The sequence below is a fragment of the Borostomias antarcticus genome (assembly GCF_949987555.1).
Source record: "Borostomias antarcticus genome assembly, chromosome: 8".
In the NCBI taxonomy this organism is placed as follows: domain Eukaryota; kingdom Metazoa; phylum Chordata; class Actinopteri; order Stomiiformes; family Stomiidae; genus Borostomias; species Borostomias antarcticus.
The window spans coordinates 1,610,633-1,631,363 of record NC_140241.1 but is presented as its reverse complement, the minus strand read 5'-3'; the positions used below and the strand labels follow the sequence as shown (position 1 = coordinate 1,631,363).

Here is a 20,731-nt window from a genome sequence, read left to right as displayed (position 1 = left end):
TTCAGTATGTCAGACAGCCCTGGTGTCCAGGCTGCCTCCTCATGCAGGCTCTGCTCCTGTTAGGAGCTTTATTTGGGATGTCAGGGGATCATTTTGCTCCCAGCGCCCTTTTAACACACACACACACACACACACACACACACACACACACACACACACACACACACACACACACACACACACACACACACACACACACTGATATAACGCTGATTGCAATGACTCCTGATTGCAAAAACAACATTGAAGAGGTAACCAGTGCTTTATATCATGGAGGATTCAATGGGCACACATTGAAGGAGCGGAATGAGTCTTGGTGATCTTACTTCAACAACTGTACTCCTCATGCAGACACACTGTACGCGCTCTAAATGTAGAAGGAAGTTGCATTCCTACCGAGGAGGAAGTGATGGAACCCAGACGGCATCAAATACTAATTCAGTGACTGTTGCTATTATGGAACACAGTTTCTATGGCAACTGATTTACCAGATTCCGACAGAAGCGTTCTCACAACATGCACCCTCTATCTCTCTCTCTCTCTCTCTCTTTCTCTGTCTCTCCCTGTCTCTCTCTCCCTCTCTTTCTCTCTCTCTCCCTGTCTCTCTCTCCCTCTCTTTCTCTCTCTCTCCCTCTCTCTCTCCGTCTCTCTCTTTCTCTCTCTCCCTGTCTCTCTCTCTCTCTCTCTGTCTCACACACACACACACACACACACACGCTGCTGAGAGGATCTGGTGGATTGAGAACCCTCACCCGTCCCTGGTCTGAGAAGGGGAGGAGAATCATCCCAAGAACAGTGGGGATGAGGGTCTAAGGATGATCAGGAGAGACCAGCGCGAGAGGAGAGACCACCTCTCTCCACCCTGCTGATGGAACCCAGAGAGTCCAGACTCATCTTCTTATAACCCACAGCCGTCGCAGGTCTAGCAGCGTGATGAGGAAAGCACATTTATCTTGGTTATTTTGTCCCGGCTACATACTGGTCAAATACATCAACTACTGTAGAAGTGGTGCTTGTGGAGCACAGACCTCCGCCGGTGAATGCATTTCACGGCTCTGTGCGCGCACACGTGCATGCGAGCAGGATATGTTTGGTATTGCTGCATTCGCTAGGTCCAAACCCCATGGCTCTGTGACCTTCCCATGTCGAGATATGGCCGTTTCACCGCTCCTGAGAACAAATCTGAAAAATGAATGGAGGTGAATGGGTTTAATGGGTTCTAAGTTGACCCATGCGAACACCCCTCCACCGAGTTTCTTTAAAATCGATCTGGTAGTATTTGCGTAATTTTGCAAACAAAACCAATAAATAAACCAACTAACCAACACACACCACTGAAAACATTCACAACCACAATCACAACAATTATGATTATCATCTCTGTATGCAGCAAGCAATGCCAGTGAACTTGACTCCACTAATACATACATCATATACAGTTATTCATACTGTGGGTTTTTATAGTAACCTAAATTAACATAAATCAATAGGCTTTCCTCTCTTACTTCCTGAGACCACCAGCCCCACCCCCACTTCTCGAGGGGTGGTGTCAGGGGGGTGAATGGCGCACGTAATGGTGTAGATAGATGAAGATGCTCAACAAACGTCCCTTTTTTTACTTGACGACGCTCTAAATAATGTGTTACCGTGACGCCATTACTGTGCTTCAGATACAGATTCAAGCGACTCTAACAGTCTGAAATGCCAGATGATTATGTTGACTGATCAGTCAAGAACTGAAAACTATTTTTTTGACACGATTTACCAAAATAATGAATTATTTTAACGTTTTATTTACATCAAGTCGAAGTATTCATCATTACATCGAATAGACACTTTCATATACTCTAAATCAGAAGTTAATATGTGTGGTAATATGCATGCTGACCCACACATAGGCTACAACAACTAAACCAGCCACTACACATAACCAAGGCCAAGCAGGATTGAGAGGAAGTGGGTTCTCCTGGTTCCGAGCAACTAAGAGTCAATTCTACAGATGGTTCACAGGAAGAATGACTGTGGAAGGTAACTGGATATGTAAGACTAGGGCATGGCCCAACCCTGTACCCCCTAGGCAGCCTTAATTAGGTTTAGCAATTAGACCCTTTAACAAATGAACGTAACATATTTCATGCATAAAATTATAATTGAGTTCGGCCATTAATCGTATCGGTGCCATGCATGTGCCACACACAGCAAACCTAATATGACTAATTTAATAGAGCACAAACGCAGCAGGCCACACACACACACACACACACACACACACACACACACACACACACACACACACACACACACACACACACACACACACACACACACACACACACAGTTACATAGGATACATTCAATTGCACATGATTGAACATACGCCTCCGAAACAGCAGGGGGCAGTGAAGGGGGTATATTACCACTGAATTTCCAGAGAAGGACTAAATGTAAACAAACAATATTATTCAACGACTTGAAAGTTTGCAATACATTGATTAGCGAAATCCCCAGATTAGTGTTATTCTGAAGATGGAAAAGGTCTAAGAAATCGTCCGGACTGCCAGTTATCCAGACTGTCTGAATATAACCTCATGAGAGAAACATTGAAGCTGTATTTTCCTTGATTCTTGCATCTGAGCTAGCTCACGTTAGCTAGGCATAACATTAGCTCAATCCAGCTAAGGAGGGAAGCTGGGGATATATACATTTAATGTGTATTTATATACACATATCTCTGCTATCCTGGTCCAGTCCTCCGACTCCATGGCTGGACGCGGTCGCGGACGGGGGAACATGAGCTTCAGCGTGGAGGCGGTCGGGATCGGGAAGGGAGAGACCTTGCCCCCCTCCATCCTCCAACCTACCCCTCCCTTCCCCGTGAGTTACCCCCTCCATCCTCCAACCTACCCCTTCCTTCCCCGTGAGTTACCCCCTCCATCCTCCAACCTACCCCTCCCTTCCCCGTGAGTTACCCCCTCCATCCTCCAACCTACCCCACCCTTCCCCGTGAGTTACCCCCTCCATCCTCCAACCTACCCCACCCTTCCCCGTGAGTTACCCCCTCCATCCTCCAACCTACCCCTCCCTTCCCCGTGAGTTACCCCCTCCATCCTCCAACCTACCCCTCCCTTCCCCGTGAGTTACCCCCTCCATCCTCCAACCTACCCCTCCCTTCCCCGTGAGTTACCCCCTCCATCCTCCATCCTACCCCACCCTTCCCCGTGAGTTACCCCCTCCATCCTCCAACCTACCCCTCCCTTCCCCGTGAGTTACCCCCTCCATCCTCCAACCTACCCCTCCCTTCCCCGTGAGTTACCCCCTCCATCCTCCAACCTACCCCACCCTTCCCCGTGAGTTACCCCCTCCATCCTCCAACCTACCCCTCCCTTCCCCGTGAGTTACCCCCTCCATCCTCCATCCTACCCCTGCCTTCCCCGTGAGTTACCCCCTCCATCCTCCAACCTACCCCACCCTTCCCCGTGAGTTACCCCCTCCATCCTCCAACCTACCCCACCCTTCCCCGTGAGTTACCCCCTCCATCCTCCAACCTACCCCACCCTTCCCCGTGAGTTACCCCCTCCATCCTCCAACCTACCCCTCCCTTCCCCGTGAGTTACCCCCTCCATCCTCCAACCTACCCCACCCTTCCCCGTGAGTTACCCCCTCCATCCTCCAACCTACCCCACCCTTCCCCGTGAGTTACCCCCTCCATCCTCCATCCTACCCCTGCCTTCCCCGTGAGTTACCCCCTCCATCCTCCAACCTACCCCTCCCTTCCCCGTGAGTTACCCCCTCCATCCTCCATCCTACCCCTGCCTTCCCCGTGAGTTACCCCCTCCATCCTCCAACCTACCCCACCCTTCCCCGTGAGTTACCCCCTCCATCCTCCAACCTACCCCACCCTTCCCCGTGAGTTACCCCCTCCATCCTCCAACCTACCCCACCCTTCCCCGTGAGTTACCCCCTCCATCCTCCAACCTACCCCTCCCTTCCCCGTGAGTTACCCCCTCCATCCTCCAACCTACCCCACCCTTCCCCGTGAGTTACCCCCTCCATCCTCCATCCTACCCCTCCCTTCCCCGTGAGTTACCCCCTCCATCCTCCAGCCTACCCCACCCTTCCCCGTGAGTTACCCCCTCCATCCTCCATCCTACCCCACCCTTCCCCGTGAGTTACCCCCTCCATCCTCCAGCCTACCCCTCCGTTCCCCGTGAGTTACCCCCTCCATCCTCCAGCCTACCCCCCCGTTCCCCGTGAGTTACCCCCTCCATCCTCCATCCTACCCCTCCCTTCCCCGTGAGTTACCCCCTCCATCCTCCATCCTACCCCACCCTTCCCCGTGAGTTACCCCCTCCATCCTCCATCCTACCCCACCCTTCCCCGTGAGTTACCCCCTCCATCCTCCATCCTACCCCTCCCTTCCCCGTGAGTTACCCCCTCCACCCTCCATCCTACCCCACCCTTCCCCGTGAGTTACCCCCTCCATCCTCCATCCTACCCCTCCCTTCCCCGTGAGTTACCCCCTCCATCCTCCATCCTACCCCACCCTTCCCCGTGAGTTACCCCCTCCATTCTCCATCCTACCCCACCCTTCCCCGTGAGTTACCCCCTCCATCCTCCATCCTACCCCTCCCTTCCCCGTGAGTTACCCCCTCCATCCTCCATCCTACCCCTCCCTTCCCCGTGAGTTACCCCCTCCATCCTCCACCCCCCTCCATCCTCCATCCTACCCCACCCTTCCCCGTGAGTTACCCCCTCCATCCTCCATCCTACCCCTCCCTTCCCCGTGAGTTACCCCCTCCATCCTCCATCCTACCCCTCCCTTCCCCGTGAGTTACCCCCTCCACCCTCCAGCCCACCCCGCCGTTCCCCGTGAGTTACCCCCTCCATCCTCCATCCTACCCCTCCCTTCCCCGTGAGTTACCCCCTCCACCCTCCAACCTACCCCACCCTTCCCCGTGAGTTACCCCCTCCATCCTCCATCCTACCCCTCCCTTCCCCGTGAGTTACCCCCTCCATCCTCCATCCTACCCCACCCTTCCCCGTGAGTTACCCCCTCCACCCTCCAACCTACCCCACCCTTCCCCGTGAGTTACCCCCTCCATCCTCCATCCTACCCCTCCCTTCCCCGTGAGTTACCCCCTCCATCCTCCATCCTACCCCACCCTTCCCCGTGAGTTACCCCCTCCATCCTCCATCCTACCCCACCCTTCCCCGTGAGTTACCCCCTCCATCCTCCATCCTACCCCTCCCTTCCCCGTGAGTTACCCCCTCCATCCTCCAGCCTACCCCACCCTTCCCCGTGAGTTACCCCCTCCATCCTCCATCCTACCCCTCCCTTCCCCGTGAGTTACCCCCTCCATCCTCCAGCCTACCCCACCCTTCCCCGTGAGTTACCCCCTCCATCCTCCAGCCTACCCCTCCCTTCCCCGTGAGTTACCCCCTCCATCCTCCAGCCTACCCCTCCCTTCCCCGTGAGTTACCCCCTCCATCCTCCATCCTACCCCACCCTTCCCCGTGAGTTACCCCCTCCATCCTCCAACCTACCCCTCCCTTCCCCGTGAGTTACCCCCTCCATCCTCCAGCCTACCCCTCCCTTCCCCGTGAGTTACCCCCTCCATCCTCCAGCCTACCCCTCCCTTCCCCGTGAGTTACCCCCTCCATCCTCCAACCTACCCCTCCCTTCCCCGTGAGTTACCCCCTCCATCCTCCATCCTACCCCTCCCTTCCCCGTGAGTTACCCCCTCCATCCTCCAGCCTACCCCACCCTTCCCCGTGAGTTACCCCCTCCATCCTCCATCCTACCCCTCCCTTCCCCGTGAGTTACCCCCTCCATCCTCCATCCTACCCCTCCCTTCCCCGTGAGTTACCCCCTCCATCCTCCAGCCTACCCCACCCTTCCCCGTGAGTTACCCCCTCCATCCTCCAGCCTACCCCTCCGTTCCCCGTGAGTTACCCCCTCCATCCTCCATCCTACCCCTCCCTTCCCCGTGAGTTACCCCCTCCATCCTCCAACCTACCCCACCCTTCCCCGTGAGTTACCCCCTCCATCCTCCAGCCTACCCCTCCGTTCCCCGTGAGTTACCGGGGAACCGACTGGTGGGATCAGCGTAGTATGGATAAACTGCTGTAAAATAAACCTCACTTGTGAATAGATTCAGGGGTGAATAGATTCAGGGGTGAATAGATTCAGGGGTGAATAGATTCAGGGGTGAATAGATTCAGGGGTGAATAGATTCAGGGGTGAATAGATTCAGGGGTGTGCACTATGTAGTGCAAGCCCAAGTCTCCAGGTTGCCTTCCCCTGTTTTGCAGAGCTATAATGACAAGCTAAGGTCCGGTTGTGCAGATCAGATGCCCGTTCTGTAGAAGTAATAATAGAACAATATAACGTTTTATTAGTCATAATACTGTAGGTACAGTACAGGTATATTGGAATTCTTGTTATTGCTTGTCCTTACAATATCTTATCAGCACTAATCAATTCCTCATTCCAGTTTCTATATACAACTAGACACTGACACTAATCTGGTTATTTTCTATCTGTAGTCTAGCAGTCTGTCAAATTGACCTTCATCTACTTATTCCATCCAATAATCTGTGACCATAATATAGGTGGCACAATTATCTCTCACTTATGTCTATTATGGAAGCTTATCTCTAATCCAACCAGACCCAGATTCAAGATCAAGATTGTACATGTTTCCAAAATATGTAAGGATAAGAAGGAAATGATTCAAGAGAAATGTGTCACTATATAACAGTCATGCTTCATCATCAAACAGCATTTTAATGTATTTCTTAACTTTCAATCTGAAAAAATCATGGTAAAAATGGGAATACATTTCAGTATCAGAAAGCAACTCAAATGGTTTTGGTCATGAAGTGTGATCCTGTCTGAGACCATTACATGGACCCCAGACAAGACCGAGACTTTCACTACCAAAAACGACCACCTCTGCTCTCAAGTGTCTGTATTAGGAATGAGTCAGCCAGGAGAGTTCAGAGTTCACGGTGTGGCGTTTCCTGTGCCCGTGTAGCCCATGGAACACAAGCCGGTTCCCCTGGTGATGAGCGAGGAGGCGGAGTACATGCTGGCGCTGAAGCAGGAGTTCAGGGGAGCCATGAAGACCCTGCCCTTCTACCTCCGGCCCGCTGCACCCAAGAAAGGTCAGAGTTCACATAACGTATACTATACACACAACAGGGGTTACAATTAACTCCATTTACTAGCCAATGGCTGGTAAAAAAAAATCAAAAGAATGTAAGGGCGGATTCATAGTCGACGCAAACTACATAAACGCAAGCAACGTAAGCTTCGCAAGGCCACGCAAGGTCTCGTTGCGTCCTTGCGTGTGTCATGACGAAATTTCTCACTTGACGCAAGAAATAGTGCAATTCCTTGTGTTTCCGACAGGGGAAACACAGAACGCAAGCTCTCGAGTCATGTTGGAGCTTGCGTTCACAACGTAGCTTGCGTTGTTTACGTCGACTATGAACCAGGCCTAAGAGTCGACTATGAACCAGGCCTAAGAGTCGACTATGAACCAGGCCTAAGAGTCGACTATGAACCAGGCCTAAGAGTGGACTATGAACCAGGCCTAAGAGTGGACTATGAACCAGGCCTAAGAGTCGACTATGAACCAGGCCTAAGAGTCGACTATGAACCAGGCCTAAGAGTCGACTATGAACCAGGCCTAAGAGTCGACTATGAACCAGGCCTAAGAGTCGACTATGAACCAGGCCTAAGAGTCGACTATGAACCAGGCCTAAGAGTGGACTATGAACCAGGCCTAAGAGTTGACTATGAACCAGGCCTAAGAGTGGACTATGAACCAGGCCTAAGAGTCGACTATGAACCAGGCCTAAGAGTGGACTATGAACCAGGCCTAAGAGTGGACTATGAACCAGGCCTAAGAGTCGACTATGAACCAGGCCTAAGAGTGGACTATGAACCAGGCCTAAGAGTCGACTATGAACCAGGCCTAAGAGTCGACTATGAACCAGGCCTAAGAGTCGACTATGAACCAGGCCTAAGAGTGGACTATGAACCAGGCCTAAGAGTTGACTATGAACCAGGCCTAAGAGTCGACTATGAACCAGGCCTAAGAGTCGACTATGAACCAGGCCTAAGAGTCGACTATGAACCAGGCCTAAGAGTCGACTATGAACCAGGCCTAAGAGTCGACTATGAACCAGGCCTAAGAGTCGACTATGAACCAGGCCTAAGAGTGGACTATGAACCAGGCCTAAGAGTTGACTATGAACCAGGCCTAAGAGTCGACTATGAACCAGGCCTAAGAGTCGACTATGAACCAGGCCTAAGAGTCGACTATGAACCAGGCCTAAGAGTCGACTATGAACCAGGCCTAAGAGTCGACTATGAACCAGGCCTAAGAGTCGACTATGAACCAGGCCTAAGAGTCGACTATGAACCAGGCCTAAGAGTCCGCACACTGGAGCTCCCATTGAGATCATTTTATTGACAAAAAAATGTTGTGACGTTTCAAGCGACAACGCTCTTCCTCAGACAACTGAATAAACATAGCCACACCAACTTTTAAATATGGTATCTGAAGGTCACATGACCCTAACGGGATAGACAATTAACCCCTTTCTAAAGGTACCTCCTGGTACAGTTAACTCAGTGCGTTAAAAAAAAAAACTATGGTACATATCTTATACATACATATTATACATCATGTTCAAAACTCCAAGGTATCTTAGAAAACAGTAAAGTCTCAGGCCAAAGTCCATCCTAGATCAGTTACCAATGGCTAAGTGCATGGTAAAAAAAAAATCTGTCATTTACCAACCAGTTGGCTGGTAAACTGAAAGTGAATTTGAACCCCAGTATACATAACGGCCTCTCGTCCCTCAACACATTTATATTTCTTCAGACCTGTACTTTCGGAGAGGTCTTTTCCCATCACGTTTCTCGTCTCCCCCCCAGATGTGGAGCGTTATTCTGATAAGTACCAGAGCAGCGAGCCGGCTGACAGCGCCATGGCGTGGAACCCGGGTGAGTGGACGTGGCGCGGGGAGATGATGTCACTACAGCACACTCACCACCAAGGCATTCCATGCATTTTTGCTGCTGCACACAAAAATAATCGATCATAATTTCTACAAGGAAGATTGAAATGCGTGTTTTAGTTCTTGGACAAATCTGACAACATGAAACTCGTCTCACTACTCCTGTCTTTCATGTCAAGCACACTAAGCGTGGGGCCACTTGTAACACCGTGTCCTAACTGCTTGCGACGCGAGCAACAGAACGCGACATCGCAGCTTGCTGTCCTAACTGAAACCGTTAAATGTCCTGTTCTGTTACGTCATTTGTCTATATTCCCAACTGAAGACAGTTAAAGAACGAACGCCTGTCAACGCGAGCGACAGGAGGAAAATAGGAAGAGGGCGAGCGTCAAAAGGGCAGTTAAAACGTCACGCTGCGTCGCTCGCGTCCAGTTAGGACATAACAACAGAAAACAAAGCAATGGAACGCATTTTGTCGCTGACGCTCGCTCGCGTCGCGTGTAGTTAGGACACGGTGTGAGAGTGATGGGGCGGAGTCAGGGGAGATAGAACCACAGTCGGGTGAGATAGAACCACAGTCGGGTGAGATAGAACCACAGTCGGGTGAGATAGAACCACAGTCAGGGGAGATAGAACCACAGTCGGGGGAGATAGAACCACAGTCGGGGGAGATAGAACAACAGTCAGGGGAGAGAGAACAACAGTCAGGGGAGAGAGAACCACAGTCAGGGGAGATAGAACCACAGTCTGGGGAGATAGAACCACAGTCGGGGGAGAGAGAACCACAGTCGGGGGAGAGAGAACCACAGTCGGGGGAGAGAGAACCACAGTCGGGGGAGATAGAACCACAGTCGGGGGAGATAGAACCACAGTCGGGGGAGAGAGAACAGTAACAGTGGAGAAGAGAACCTTGCTCAACATGCGTCAGGCGCAGTCTGCATGATCTGATTACCAGCGTAGCTCTGTTAAACACAGAGTCATACAATCAGTGATGTCATCTCTAAAAGCAGCATGAATTCATCCCAGACTCCGTGTGCGATGTGTCAGGCTCATATACGGAGTGTGAGAAAGCCTGATCGACCTCGTCAGGTGACCTAGAGGATGACAAATGGTGGAATTGAGCGTTCACTCAGAATTGGTTCTTTTCTCTTATTGGGAAGACTGAGCCTCTGGCCTCCTGTACGTGATAGAGAACATCTTAGTCAGCATTTTGATTCGGTCCTGGCTGTGAGAGAAAAAACTAAACACGCCCAGGTGGTGAAATAAGCGGGTTCATGAGCAATCTCTACTGCACTCTGCTGGTGTGCAACGGTACTGACAGACATACACCCGGACAGAAGTCAGTGTCCAAGAGTGCTTTTTTTTTTTCCTGATTTCAGACTGGAAAAGGCTTCCCAAAGAGCTCCGGGTCCGCCTGAGGAAACCCCAGAAAGACCGTAAGTTGGATTTGAAATGTAGAATTGATAAAAGCCCACCAAGGGTCTGACACGTCTGATAGATCACCTGATCTGAACAGCACTCTCTCACTTCTCTTCTCCCCTTGTGTATTCATTGTATTTTATTTTGTGCAAATGAACATTTCTATACGTTACTTATTGGGTAAGGGGAGGGGTGGGAATGCTATAAAAGCCATTATCATCATACTACTGTATATCATCACTTTATCCATAGGCTACACATAGAAATATGTTGGTCTTTTCCGAATTGTAAATTTGGTCCTAATATGGGTGTGGTCCCATCTGAGTGTATTTAGCTGTCCTGGTCTGGACCGAGTGGGCTGGACACACAGGAGCTCAGTGTGTCTTACCCCTGGACCCCTGGTCCCTCTCCGGAGGCACCTATGAATACATTTGCCCTTTTGCTTTCCACGTGAATCGAGAGATGAGATCAAAATTCACGGCAGCTCACAAGGAAAACACCGACATTCTGGCTTCTGAAAAAAAGATCCGCCCCTCTTTTCTAAATCCAGGCTGGCGTTGGGAAGACTGGCGTTGGAGGAGGGGGAACGGGGGAGCGACGAGGACCCAGACGGGGGGAGGTTTGGTTCCCTCGCGGCTCGTTCATCCTGTCCCCTCTGTTTTCAGACTCGTCCCGTAGTGTGGACCCCCCGCTGGGGCCCACGCCCAGCAAACGGCCCCGGGTGGAGCGGGAGGAGATGATCCTGAAGCTGGAGGTGAGCGAGTCCTGGGTTCAGACACCGCTGCTTCTCGGTTATTTGGCCGTTGGTTTGGCTCAGTCCAATAGTCCAGACCGTTCTCCATTTTGTTTCCTGCTGTTCCAGCGCTGGAGAATGGTCTGGCTGCACCCCATTATCATTCTGAGGGGGAGGGGCTGTGCTTATTTAAACCAATAACAATCGTCTTGGGCGGTGCTAAGCTTTTCTTTTTTTCAACGGTGTCCCTGAAAAATAGTGTCGGGGATTGAATCTGATTGGCAGCGCTGGAATTGAGCGGCGCCAAATGAGAGACTCGTCTCGTAAACCTTGATCTGTTGAGCCAGACTTCTTGGCCACAGACTTTCAGCAACAACTAACGCGGGTCTCTGTGGTCTGTGGGAGTATTATGGTGATGTGTATATATGTTTACTGAGAAGTGGGCTGTTTATTTTGATTTTTTATTGTTATCATTGTCTGCTTGTTTGTATTATTGTTTATTTGTTTGTATCATTATGCAAAAAAGTCCAATTAATAGATTAAAATGATGTGATGAGAGGATTACTTGTGGAAATCTGAAAACGTTCATCACTGCAGATACAGGAAGACGCATGAAATGTTTCGTTTATTTGTTTCTGTCCTTGAGACGCTGGAGAAGAAAGAGGAAGAGGGGAGCTCCGATGAGGAGTCAGGAGAGAAGAAGAAAGAGGAGGAGGAGGTGCAGGAGGGGGAGGAGGAGTACGACGAAGAAGAGTTTGAAGAGGTACACATCCTTCCCTTCCTAATTCCATTCTACATGACCTTAGCCGACCCTACAAGTCCACGCAGAGGTTGGGTTCTACATGACCTTAGCCGACCCTACAAGTCCACGCAGAGGTTGGGTTCTACATGACCTTAGCTGACCCTACAAGTCCACGCAGAGGTTGGGTTCTACATGACCTTAGCCGACCCTACAAGTCCACGCAGAGGTTGGGTTCTACATGACCTTAGCCGACCCTACAAGTCCACGCAGAGGTTGGGTTCTACATGACCTTAGCCGACCCTACAAGTCCACGCAGAGGTTGGGTTGTACATGACCTTAGCCGACCCTACAAGTCTACGCAGAGGTTGGGTTGTAACTTAGGGTGGGTTTCCCAGACGCTGAGTAAGCATCGTCTCGCATCAGGAAGCACTCTGATGCTAAATCTCTCCTTTACTGACATTTGGACACTTAATCTCTTTGGGAATCAGCCCTTAAGGTCCACTTCATCTCTTTGGGAATCAGCCCTTAAGGTCCACTTCTAAGTTGTGCGATTAAGGCTTCACATTTGTCCCTACTGACAGCAATGCATGATTTGTGTGGAACCTACCGGTACACATTCATTCATTCATTCATTCATTCATTCATTCATTCATTCATTCATTCATTCATTCATTCATTCATTCATTCATTCATTCATTCATTCATTCATTCATAACCTTTATTTAGTTTCTCAGGAATACAATTGAGCGGCAGGCTCTCATTTTCAATGTAGCCGAGATTACAAAACAAGCAGCAACAATAAAAACAATGTTAAACAATAAGATGTCATCCCAAATAACAATTTAATTTACACAATAAACCAGTACCGATAAAGAATATAAAAAAGACAACAACTAGCGTTTCTCAAGCTAGGTTTCTGCGTCATGTCTCCTCGTTTACTCATGAGGCCCGATATGACGCGTTTCCCCACAGGAAACGGACTACATCATGTCTTACTTTGACAACGGAGAGGAGTTTGGAGGAGACAGTGATGACAACATGGATGAAGCCATTTACTGACGACCAAAAGCACTGATGGGTGAAAGAACAGGACCGGACCAAGCAAGCACCCAAGCACTCGAGGGCCGACCCTCCAGAACCTAGCAAGCGTGGCTATGGTTATTGTTCTATTTTTTAATGTTTGTAGGTTTTAAATGTCTCGTAATGTTTTTAATGTTTTTTTTAAAGTGGGGTAGCATACAGTATTTCCTATGGAGAGAGAAAAGTGTCATATACATTCATAGCTGACACTTCCTCTCTAAGCACCAGCCCTCACCCATTTAAAAGTCTGCACAATGATTTTGTAGAGGTTTTTATGTTTGTAAATCTGTTTTTAAACCTATAGAAATATCTGGAATGTTGCTTTGTAAAAGCAAAAATGTCAATTTAAATGTTTTGTTGTGCTGCATGTGTGTCATCCTGGATTTTAAATTGTTTTGTAAAACTTTTATATTAATATTATATCTAAATGTGTTACAAGTAACACATGTACTAAATACACAACTATGTTTTGTTCAGAAAAGAAATAGATTAAAATGGCAGCTAATTGTTCAGAATTGTGTACTTGATCTTGTTGAAGTTATGGAAAATGAAAGAAGCACTCGTGTGTGCTTGTACTATACCAGAAGGTGGCGTGTGCTTGTACTATACCAGAAGGTGGCGTGTGCTTGTACTATACCAGAAGGTGGCGTGTGCTTGTACTATACCAGAAGGTGGCGCTACTCTGAGGATTGAAATCGTCATATAGGCTATGATCAGTCAATACACCATGTTTAGTAACAGCCACTGTTTTCATAGTAATCAAAGCTGACATAAATGACTTCTTCCGTCCTGGGTTTTGATTTAAAAGCAGAATAACCTTGTGAATACAGAACTGCTGGAACTATTAGGGAGCCATACCCCCCCCCCCCCCCAGATGCTGTATTCTTTAATGCAGAAATGGCATTTAGCGAAAGACAGACCTTCAGGACCTCGATGGTCTTTCTATCAGCCACACGGCAGTGACACACAAATACACATGTGAATGATACACTACACACAACACTACTACACACAACACACACACCTGCGCTCGCCGGGGGAACCCATCCAGGAGCAGTGGGCAGCCTCATCAGTGGCCCCCGGGGACCAAGTCCTCAGTCCAGGTCCCCCGTGCCACCCATGCCATGGCAAGAGTCAGCTAGAGATTTTGTGTCAAAGGTCAATGGTTATAACGTATCATCCAGCACTTTTACCAGCTTCAGATTGGATTTCACTTTGCCAAACTCCCTGACTGTCAAGGGACATCAATATGTAGATTTGCACTTTGCCTTCAGCACTAGATTATGCTCTTAGTCACTTGTTTTAGAATGAAGGCACTTGTGAGTTCTGGCAAGAAGAAGTATTGAGATGTATATGGAACGCTGGCGTCTCTTCCTGGGCTCCGCCCACTGTCAGGTGTGCTTAACCCTTTCGATACGACCACGTCACCGGCAACATTTAAAAAATATCTAACAAATATTTAATAATATAAAAAAAATATCTAACAAATCTAAAAAATTCCTCACTCCAACACTTGCTGAAAGCTGAGAAACTGCGCTTTCTAGTATTATAGGGAAAATCCAATTAATATTCAAAATGTTGTCACTGTACTTTCAGAGTTAAAAGGGTTAAGAGATTCCGGAAGTGAGGGAACCAAGAGTTCAAGGCGAGGCAGGTTTATTTGTAGAGCACATTTCAGCAACAAGGTAATTCAAAGTGCTTTACATGAGACATTAAAAGCACCAAGACAAAGTGCAAGAAACACATAAACGATCATATAAAACAAAATGTAAAAATAAAAAATAAAAGATTTAAAACAACATGCAGGAAAAATAAAATACAGGAATAAAGGTTACAGTGCAGTGTACGAATGAATAATTATTTGATATAATAAGAAGCAGTGGCAAAAAGAAAAGTCTTCAGTCTTGATTTAAAAGAAGTGAGAGTTGAGAGTTGACCCTTTCCTCAGGGCTGTGTCCCCCACCTGTCCCTCGTTTGGCCTTTCGGGTCCCCTCATCTCATTAACGACCCTCCACCCGAGCGGAGGGATCCAAGAGAAGCTGTTTGGCCTCATTCACTACCTTCCGATTCTTCGTAGTCTGCTCGGGCTCGAAGCTTCCACGATAAATGACGGGACATTGATACTGTGGTGCCGTAAGAAAATATTGTGTTATCATAAAGGGTCCTGTAAAATTAAGAGCACTTAAAGAAAAGCAAAACAAATGGTGCTCGGAGAGTTTAGACCATGAATGCAATGTGTCAGTATGTGCAGTTATCAGAGACCATCTTGTAGGCCTAGTGTATAATAACACCTCAATAACAGATATATGAATGAATTGAATTGAATTGAATTGAAACCTTTATTGCCCCAGAGGGGAATTTGTTTAGCACACGTCAAGCATACAGAAAACATTAAAATGTACGCCCATCACCAACACCGCAATGTCACCAACCACCATCATCGTCATCATCACCATCCTCACCAACATCATCGCATCAACATCATCATCACTGCAACAGGCATCAACAGCTGTTCAATCATTTAATGCTTCTTGGCACAAAGGAAGGGCCGGCTGGTTTAGTCCTTGTTTTGGGCGTTCTAAACCTGCGTCCAGAGGGGAGTAGGGGGAACTCTGAGAAGAGTAGATATAGATAGAGTAGATAACAACAAAAAACATACAAGAAAAATATTTTTTCTCAGCTGCTGCCCTTCCCTGGCCTCAAACTCTAAACCTGTTGGTTTGAAAACACACACCCAACCAGAGGAGCGATGGATTCTGCTGCTCTCAGGGCATAAAAATGAGTCCAGTAGTTTCTGCTACCAACAACCAGACAGATGCACAAACAAACAGAACCACACACCTGACCACAAATATGACTCTCCACCCAGAGCCAAACAAACAGAACCACACACCTGACCACAAATATGACTCTCCACCCAGAGCCAAACAAACAGAACCACACACCTGACCACAAATATGACTCTCCACCCAGAGCCAAACAAACAGAACCACACACCTGATCACAAATATGACTCTCCGCCCATTGCGTTCGCACTGTGGGCAGAGGGAATAAGTCACCTTTCACAAACATTCGTTTGTAATAAACAGTGAAGCTGAATTATAAGAAATTAAACAAATCAACATATTTTCTGCATCTTATAGAGTATTTAAAAATAAATTGTAGTGTTATTTGTTAGAATTAATTTGATATCAATTTTCATACATTTTGATAAATATTTTTTTCAATCAAATATCAACATCAATAATCAATCAATAAGTCTTCTTTACTTAATCAAAATAACCCCACTGCAGTTTGATGAATATTTTGGTATTGATATGTGATTAAAATAATGTTTTATCAAAAATTATCAAAGAGGAGATATGTTTTTTGCAAAAGAACCCTTTTGTTATTTACATTTCAATAACATAATTTGGCACCAGTTATAACGATGCTACAACAGCTAATCAGGTGTCAGGATGAGAGGATGGATTGAGTTGCTCAGTCACTTGAGCATCAATGTTAGCAGGCTGCTGCAGAGTTGTCCTGGAGTCAGTGGCCTTCCTCCTCTTCCTCACACACATGAACATGCAGAGAAGAATCACCACCATCATCATCATCATCGCCACAGAGCCCAAAAGGATGGGAACTCTGTGTTCACGTGAGAACTCCGGTTGCCAACTGATGTCCAGCTTGTTGTCCAGACTGAGGTGAGAGGCGGTGCAGGTGTAGCTGTGTCTCTCTCTCAGCTCCTGTGTGCTGATCTCCAGGCTCTTCCTGACCTGGTACAGCCCGTTCCCGTTGGGCAGCACCGCCCCTCCTGTGAGCTCCTGCTCTGCCACAGGCCGTCCGTCCCTCAGCAGGGTGAGGTTGATGTGTCGGGGGTAGAAGTCGGTGGCCAGGCAGCTGACCCGAGCCCCTCCAGGAACCGTCTTTTCCAGAAACCGGACTCTGGGACGCACTCTACGCAGCACTACGTTCTTCTGTTTCTCCAGGACATTCTTCAGTTCTTTAATGCACAGAGGAAGGTAAATATGTATATAGCGCATTGTGTATATTGGAAACCATTTCTCCTCCCATTGCATCTTCCATGGGTTTTCTCTCAAATATGTGGATGCTGTCATGTTGTAATAAAAGCCATCAGCATTAATTGCATTGCAGGAGTCCTGAAACATCATCAGTGCTGCTTCACCGTTGGGCGACATTTCACATCCAGTTATGCTCTGATAGACTTCAATACCTTTGGTCAGATTAAAGCGATGTTTTATGTCAGTTAGTCTTCCTCTCATGTCAAAATGCAGGTATCTAAATATATTAACTGTCTCTGGGGATGTATCACTATCCTTTTTTTCGATGCCATGTCCAGAGTGAACTAACTTGTCAATCTCTGAGTCAAAGTAACCAACTTGAACATCATCCACCATCACCACGGCTGTAAACGCAGGAAACGGTGTCTCTCCTGTCATGTACGTTGCCAACATGTAAAGAGAGTGTCGTCCTGAACCTGAAAAGAGAAGAGAACCACGTTAGTATTTTCACAGTGATTATCTCCATATACGAAAAGTTTAAAAAAATAAATAAATAAAGTAAATGATATTGCTCTTCTCATATTCTTTTGTTGTCTTCAAATCCTGATCGTTAACTCAAATTGACAGTCCCACAGTAACTAGAAGAGGTAAAGAGAAGCTAAAGTAGTATTGCATTACATTTATAGAGTAATACAGTAGTATTGTATTACATTTATAGAGTAATACAGTAGTATTGTATTACATATATAGATCGAGCAACACAGTTACCTTTGAGGCTTCTTGTTAAACAGTGATTTTTGACACTTATTATAAAATGATATCCTTCATAATGAAATTGGTTGGCTGATTGATTGATTGTTTGATTGATTGTTTGATTGATTTATTGATTGAATGGTCAGTTGATTGATTGATTGATTGACATGTAAGGGATAATGCACCACCGCCGAGAGGGGTTTGCCTCTGCGAAGTGCATTATTTTTCGATAACACCTTGGAGTGTATTATCCCGTGTATACCATTGCCACTTGCCAAAGACTTGATTGATTTAATTGAAACCTTTATTTATACTCAGGTGAGCTCTGAGGTGAGGCCACCTCATTTGCAGAGCTGCAAGACAAAAATGATGTGCGATTTACTAATATTTTCCACATTAAAATATTAAGAAATATGTTATTTATGCTTTGGTCACTACTGACTTTCATTGTTAGCCTGGGTCCAGACGTTTAAATCCGCCCAGTCCAAAGTTGACTGATTCTTGGTATGGTGTTGGTACAGTATAGATCTGAGATAGAGTATGGCTAGGTCATAGGTCATACATGTTTTCTAACTGTGATACTGTCGTGCAGTTACTGTAGGTGGGAGTCTGTGGAGTTTAGTCACAGTCGGCAACATAAAACTCTACAATTTACTGTACAAGTTTGGGCCTGTGCTATGAGGCTTGTTTTGACTGCGTCTAAAGGCGAAGTTCGCTCGAAAAGGGCCGGAGATTCCGAACAGAATCGTATCATATGGCCAACAATGGGCTCATACTCTAGCATAGCTCCAGGTTGCCTATGATGATTGTATATATTGCTTAAAAAAGCAAGGTGGTGCGGTGCAAGTGCATTGTCTACACGCTCATGCTCTGTAGAAAAATCTGATGTACAAATGTATCTGCCGTCTGAATGGTTCTCATAATTCCATCATTATGCTGCTGTCACATCCTAGGCTCAGCACCGTGCGATACCTACTGTATGTGGAAACACTGGTATTGCCTTTTTATTAAATGTTGTTGTTTGTATGTGTATTTGTACAGTAGGCCTATGTCTCTTAAACCATGAGTCTTTTCAAGAAAGTGAATTGATTGATTGATTGACTGATTGATTGATTGATTGAGTGTACATACACCAAAAGACGTTGTACATCCATAGTAGGACATAGCCTAATGTATTAGTGTATAGCCTATTGTATTAGTGTATAGCCTATTGTATAGTCTTAATATAGTATGTCAGGGAAAAAGTAAATGAAGCAAACTGTTCCTCTTACCTGCTTCCGCAATGGTGTAAAATGATAGAATTAATAAAACGTGCAGTTTTTCCATGTCTTTTTTCTTTCTTTCTTGTGTTAGTCCTTCAAGAGTCTAATATGATCCTGAATCCTGATCCACTTTCACTTTTAGGCTCATGGAGTCAGTCCTCTATCGACCTGTGAACCTAATCCAGCCTGTTTCACTACAGCAGGTGATTTGTAGATGGAGCGAGATTGTTTAGTACCCGGCCCAGCTTGATCCTGACCCGAGAGCACTTTCTGCTTTACTAACCCTGCCTTGTAGCTGGTAACCAGGCTGGACCAGCAAGGCGTTATGCTGGAATTAATCACGAACAGGAACTTTATTTCCTCATCCGCAGCAAATACAATTCCTGGCCAGAGAGACGTATGCTGCTACTCTTAAGCTACCTGGACACTTTTACCTTGACTAACACTTCCCAGTATTCACTGTGCGTAACGTCTTGTGATGTTACGTAGGAGACCGAAGTTCCGAGGTGTTTGTGGAGCGCAGGTCCTGATCAGGTCCTGATCAAACCCAGTATCCAGACTCGCTTCGTTTATTTAAAACCACGTGACCGATGACAAACAAGGCTTCGGTCTACGGAAGCACATTCACTGTCACTGCCCAGTTACAGAAGCACATTAGACTACTTTATTGCAGACAGGTACAGATACATAACAAGACACACATAGACTAAATTATCTTTGGCAGCAGGTGTCAGTAGCGTACAAAGCATTTAATGAGGCTTCGAGTAATGAATCTTTTTGCGGTGGGATACAATGTGCCTTGACCTTGGCACTTTGAAGTCCTCAGGACAGGAGGTGATCAGTTTAGTGGATCTATTAATATATATTATATAATATGAATCTGTTCTATTAATACATCCATGATCTACACCCTAAAATCAACAACCTCTCCAGATGTGAATGAGGACATAGATCCCCCCCCTTTTCTTTAGTTACACTGTTGGTCTGTGGGACCACAGGGTTGAGTCATCCTCTAATGATCTAGTCATCAAATGTTTGTTTTAGTTTGTCACACAAATAAACTAAAACGGATGTAACAAAATGAGTTTTTCTTACTTTACAAAAATGATAATGTGTAATCATGATCTTCTATGAAGAACATCTATTTCTGCCTAAATGTGTACAGTAGGGGTCAGAGAAGAATGTTTACAGCTCACTTATCTGGCCCCCGGGTGATACTGTTTTTTTTCTTCCCTCTGGAATATGTAGAGAGTGGGTCGTATACCCACCTCCCTTGTTCTCTGTAAAGCGCATTGTGTTGCCTCTGGGTATGAAATGCACTATACAAATAAAGCTTGGATTGATTGATTGATTGAGTAGTGCTTTCCAGTAGTTCCAGTAATGTACTTTTTGCCTTCAGTGAGACAGGGTAGCTTGACTTTTACAGTATTGTCTGTGTCTGCCCCCTAGTGGCCAATAGCAAATACTGCCAAGCACAAGTCAGAAAGGTGTACAAACGCTTCATAAATTCTCATACAGGCTGTGGGTTATCAGAGTAAGTAAATAACCCTCTTACCTGCTTTTACAATTGTGTGACTGAGAAATGAAAGTAAAAACAGAAAAACAACAAGTTTCTCCATGGTTGTCACTGTTTCTTGGATTTACAGTAACGGGAAGCCAAACCCTCAAAATAAGGTCCTGGTATTTGTGGTAGTTTGTATAA

General features: G+C 46.7%; 2 protein-coding genes across 2 annotated transcripts; one reads left to right on the top strand and one right to left on the bottom strand.

Annotated features, from left to right (window-relative positions):
• The first annotated feature begins 2,501 nt into the window (after positions 1-2,501).
• Positions 2,502-13,254, top strand: polr3glb (RNA polymerase III subunit GL b). Its single transcript, XM_084442633.1, has 7 exons — positions 2,502-2,874; positions 7,038-7,167; positions 8,951-9,019; positions 10,413-10,469; positions 11,118-11,206; positions 11,832-11,948; positions 12,900-13,254. The coding sequence occupies exons 1-7, from the start codon at positions 2,761-2,763 to the stop codon at positions 12,984-12,986; spliced, it is 663 nt and encodes a 220-aa protein (XP_084298759.1). The 5' UTR covers positions 2,502-2,760; the 3' UTR covers positions 12,987-13,254.
• Positions 13,255-16,369: 3,115 nt separating this feature from the next.
• LOC311312696 (zinc-alpha-2-glycoprotein-like) lies at positions 16,370-19,558 on the bottom strand. The gene is made up of 2 exons (XM_084442670.1): positions 19,039-19,558; positions 16,370-17,490 (listed from the first exon to the last, which is right to left on the bottom strand). The coding sequence occupies exons 1-2, from the start codon at positions 19,091-19,093 to the stop codon at positions 16,454-16,456; spliced, it is 1,092 nt and encodes a 363-aa protein (XP_084298796.1). The 5' UTR covers positions 19,094-19,558; the 3' UTR covers positions 16,370-16,453.
• Between the last annotated feature and the right edge of the window lie 1,173 nt (positions 19,559-20,731).

Excerpts from the sequence above, each read along its gene's own strand:
- polr3glb (XM_084442633.1), top strand. The coding sequence starts at position 2,761 with ATGGCTGGACGCGGTCGCGGACGGGGGAACATGAGCTTCAGCGTGGAG. Across the intron at positions 7,168-8,950 it reads GCCCGCTGCACCCAAGAAAG|ATGTGGAGCGTTATTCTGAT; the intron begins GTCAGAGTTCAC and ends TCTCCCCCCCAG. Across the intron at positions 11,949-12,899 it reads ACGAAGAAGAGTTTGAAGAG|GAAACGGACTACATCATGTC; the intron begins GTACACATCCTT and ends GTTTCCCCACAG.
- LOC311312696 (XM_084442670.1), bottom strand. The coding sequence starts at position 19,093 with ATGGAAAAACTGCACGTTTTATTAATTCTATCATTTTACACCATTGCG. Across the intron at positions 17,491-19,038 it reads TTACACCATTGCGGAAGCAG|GTTCAGGACGACACTCTCTT; the intron begins GTAAGAGGAACA and ends TTCTCTTTTCAG.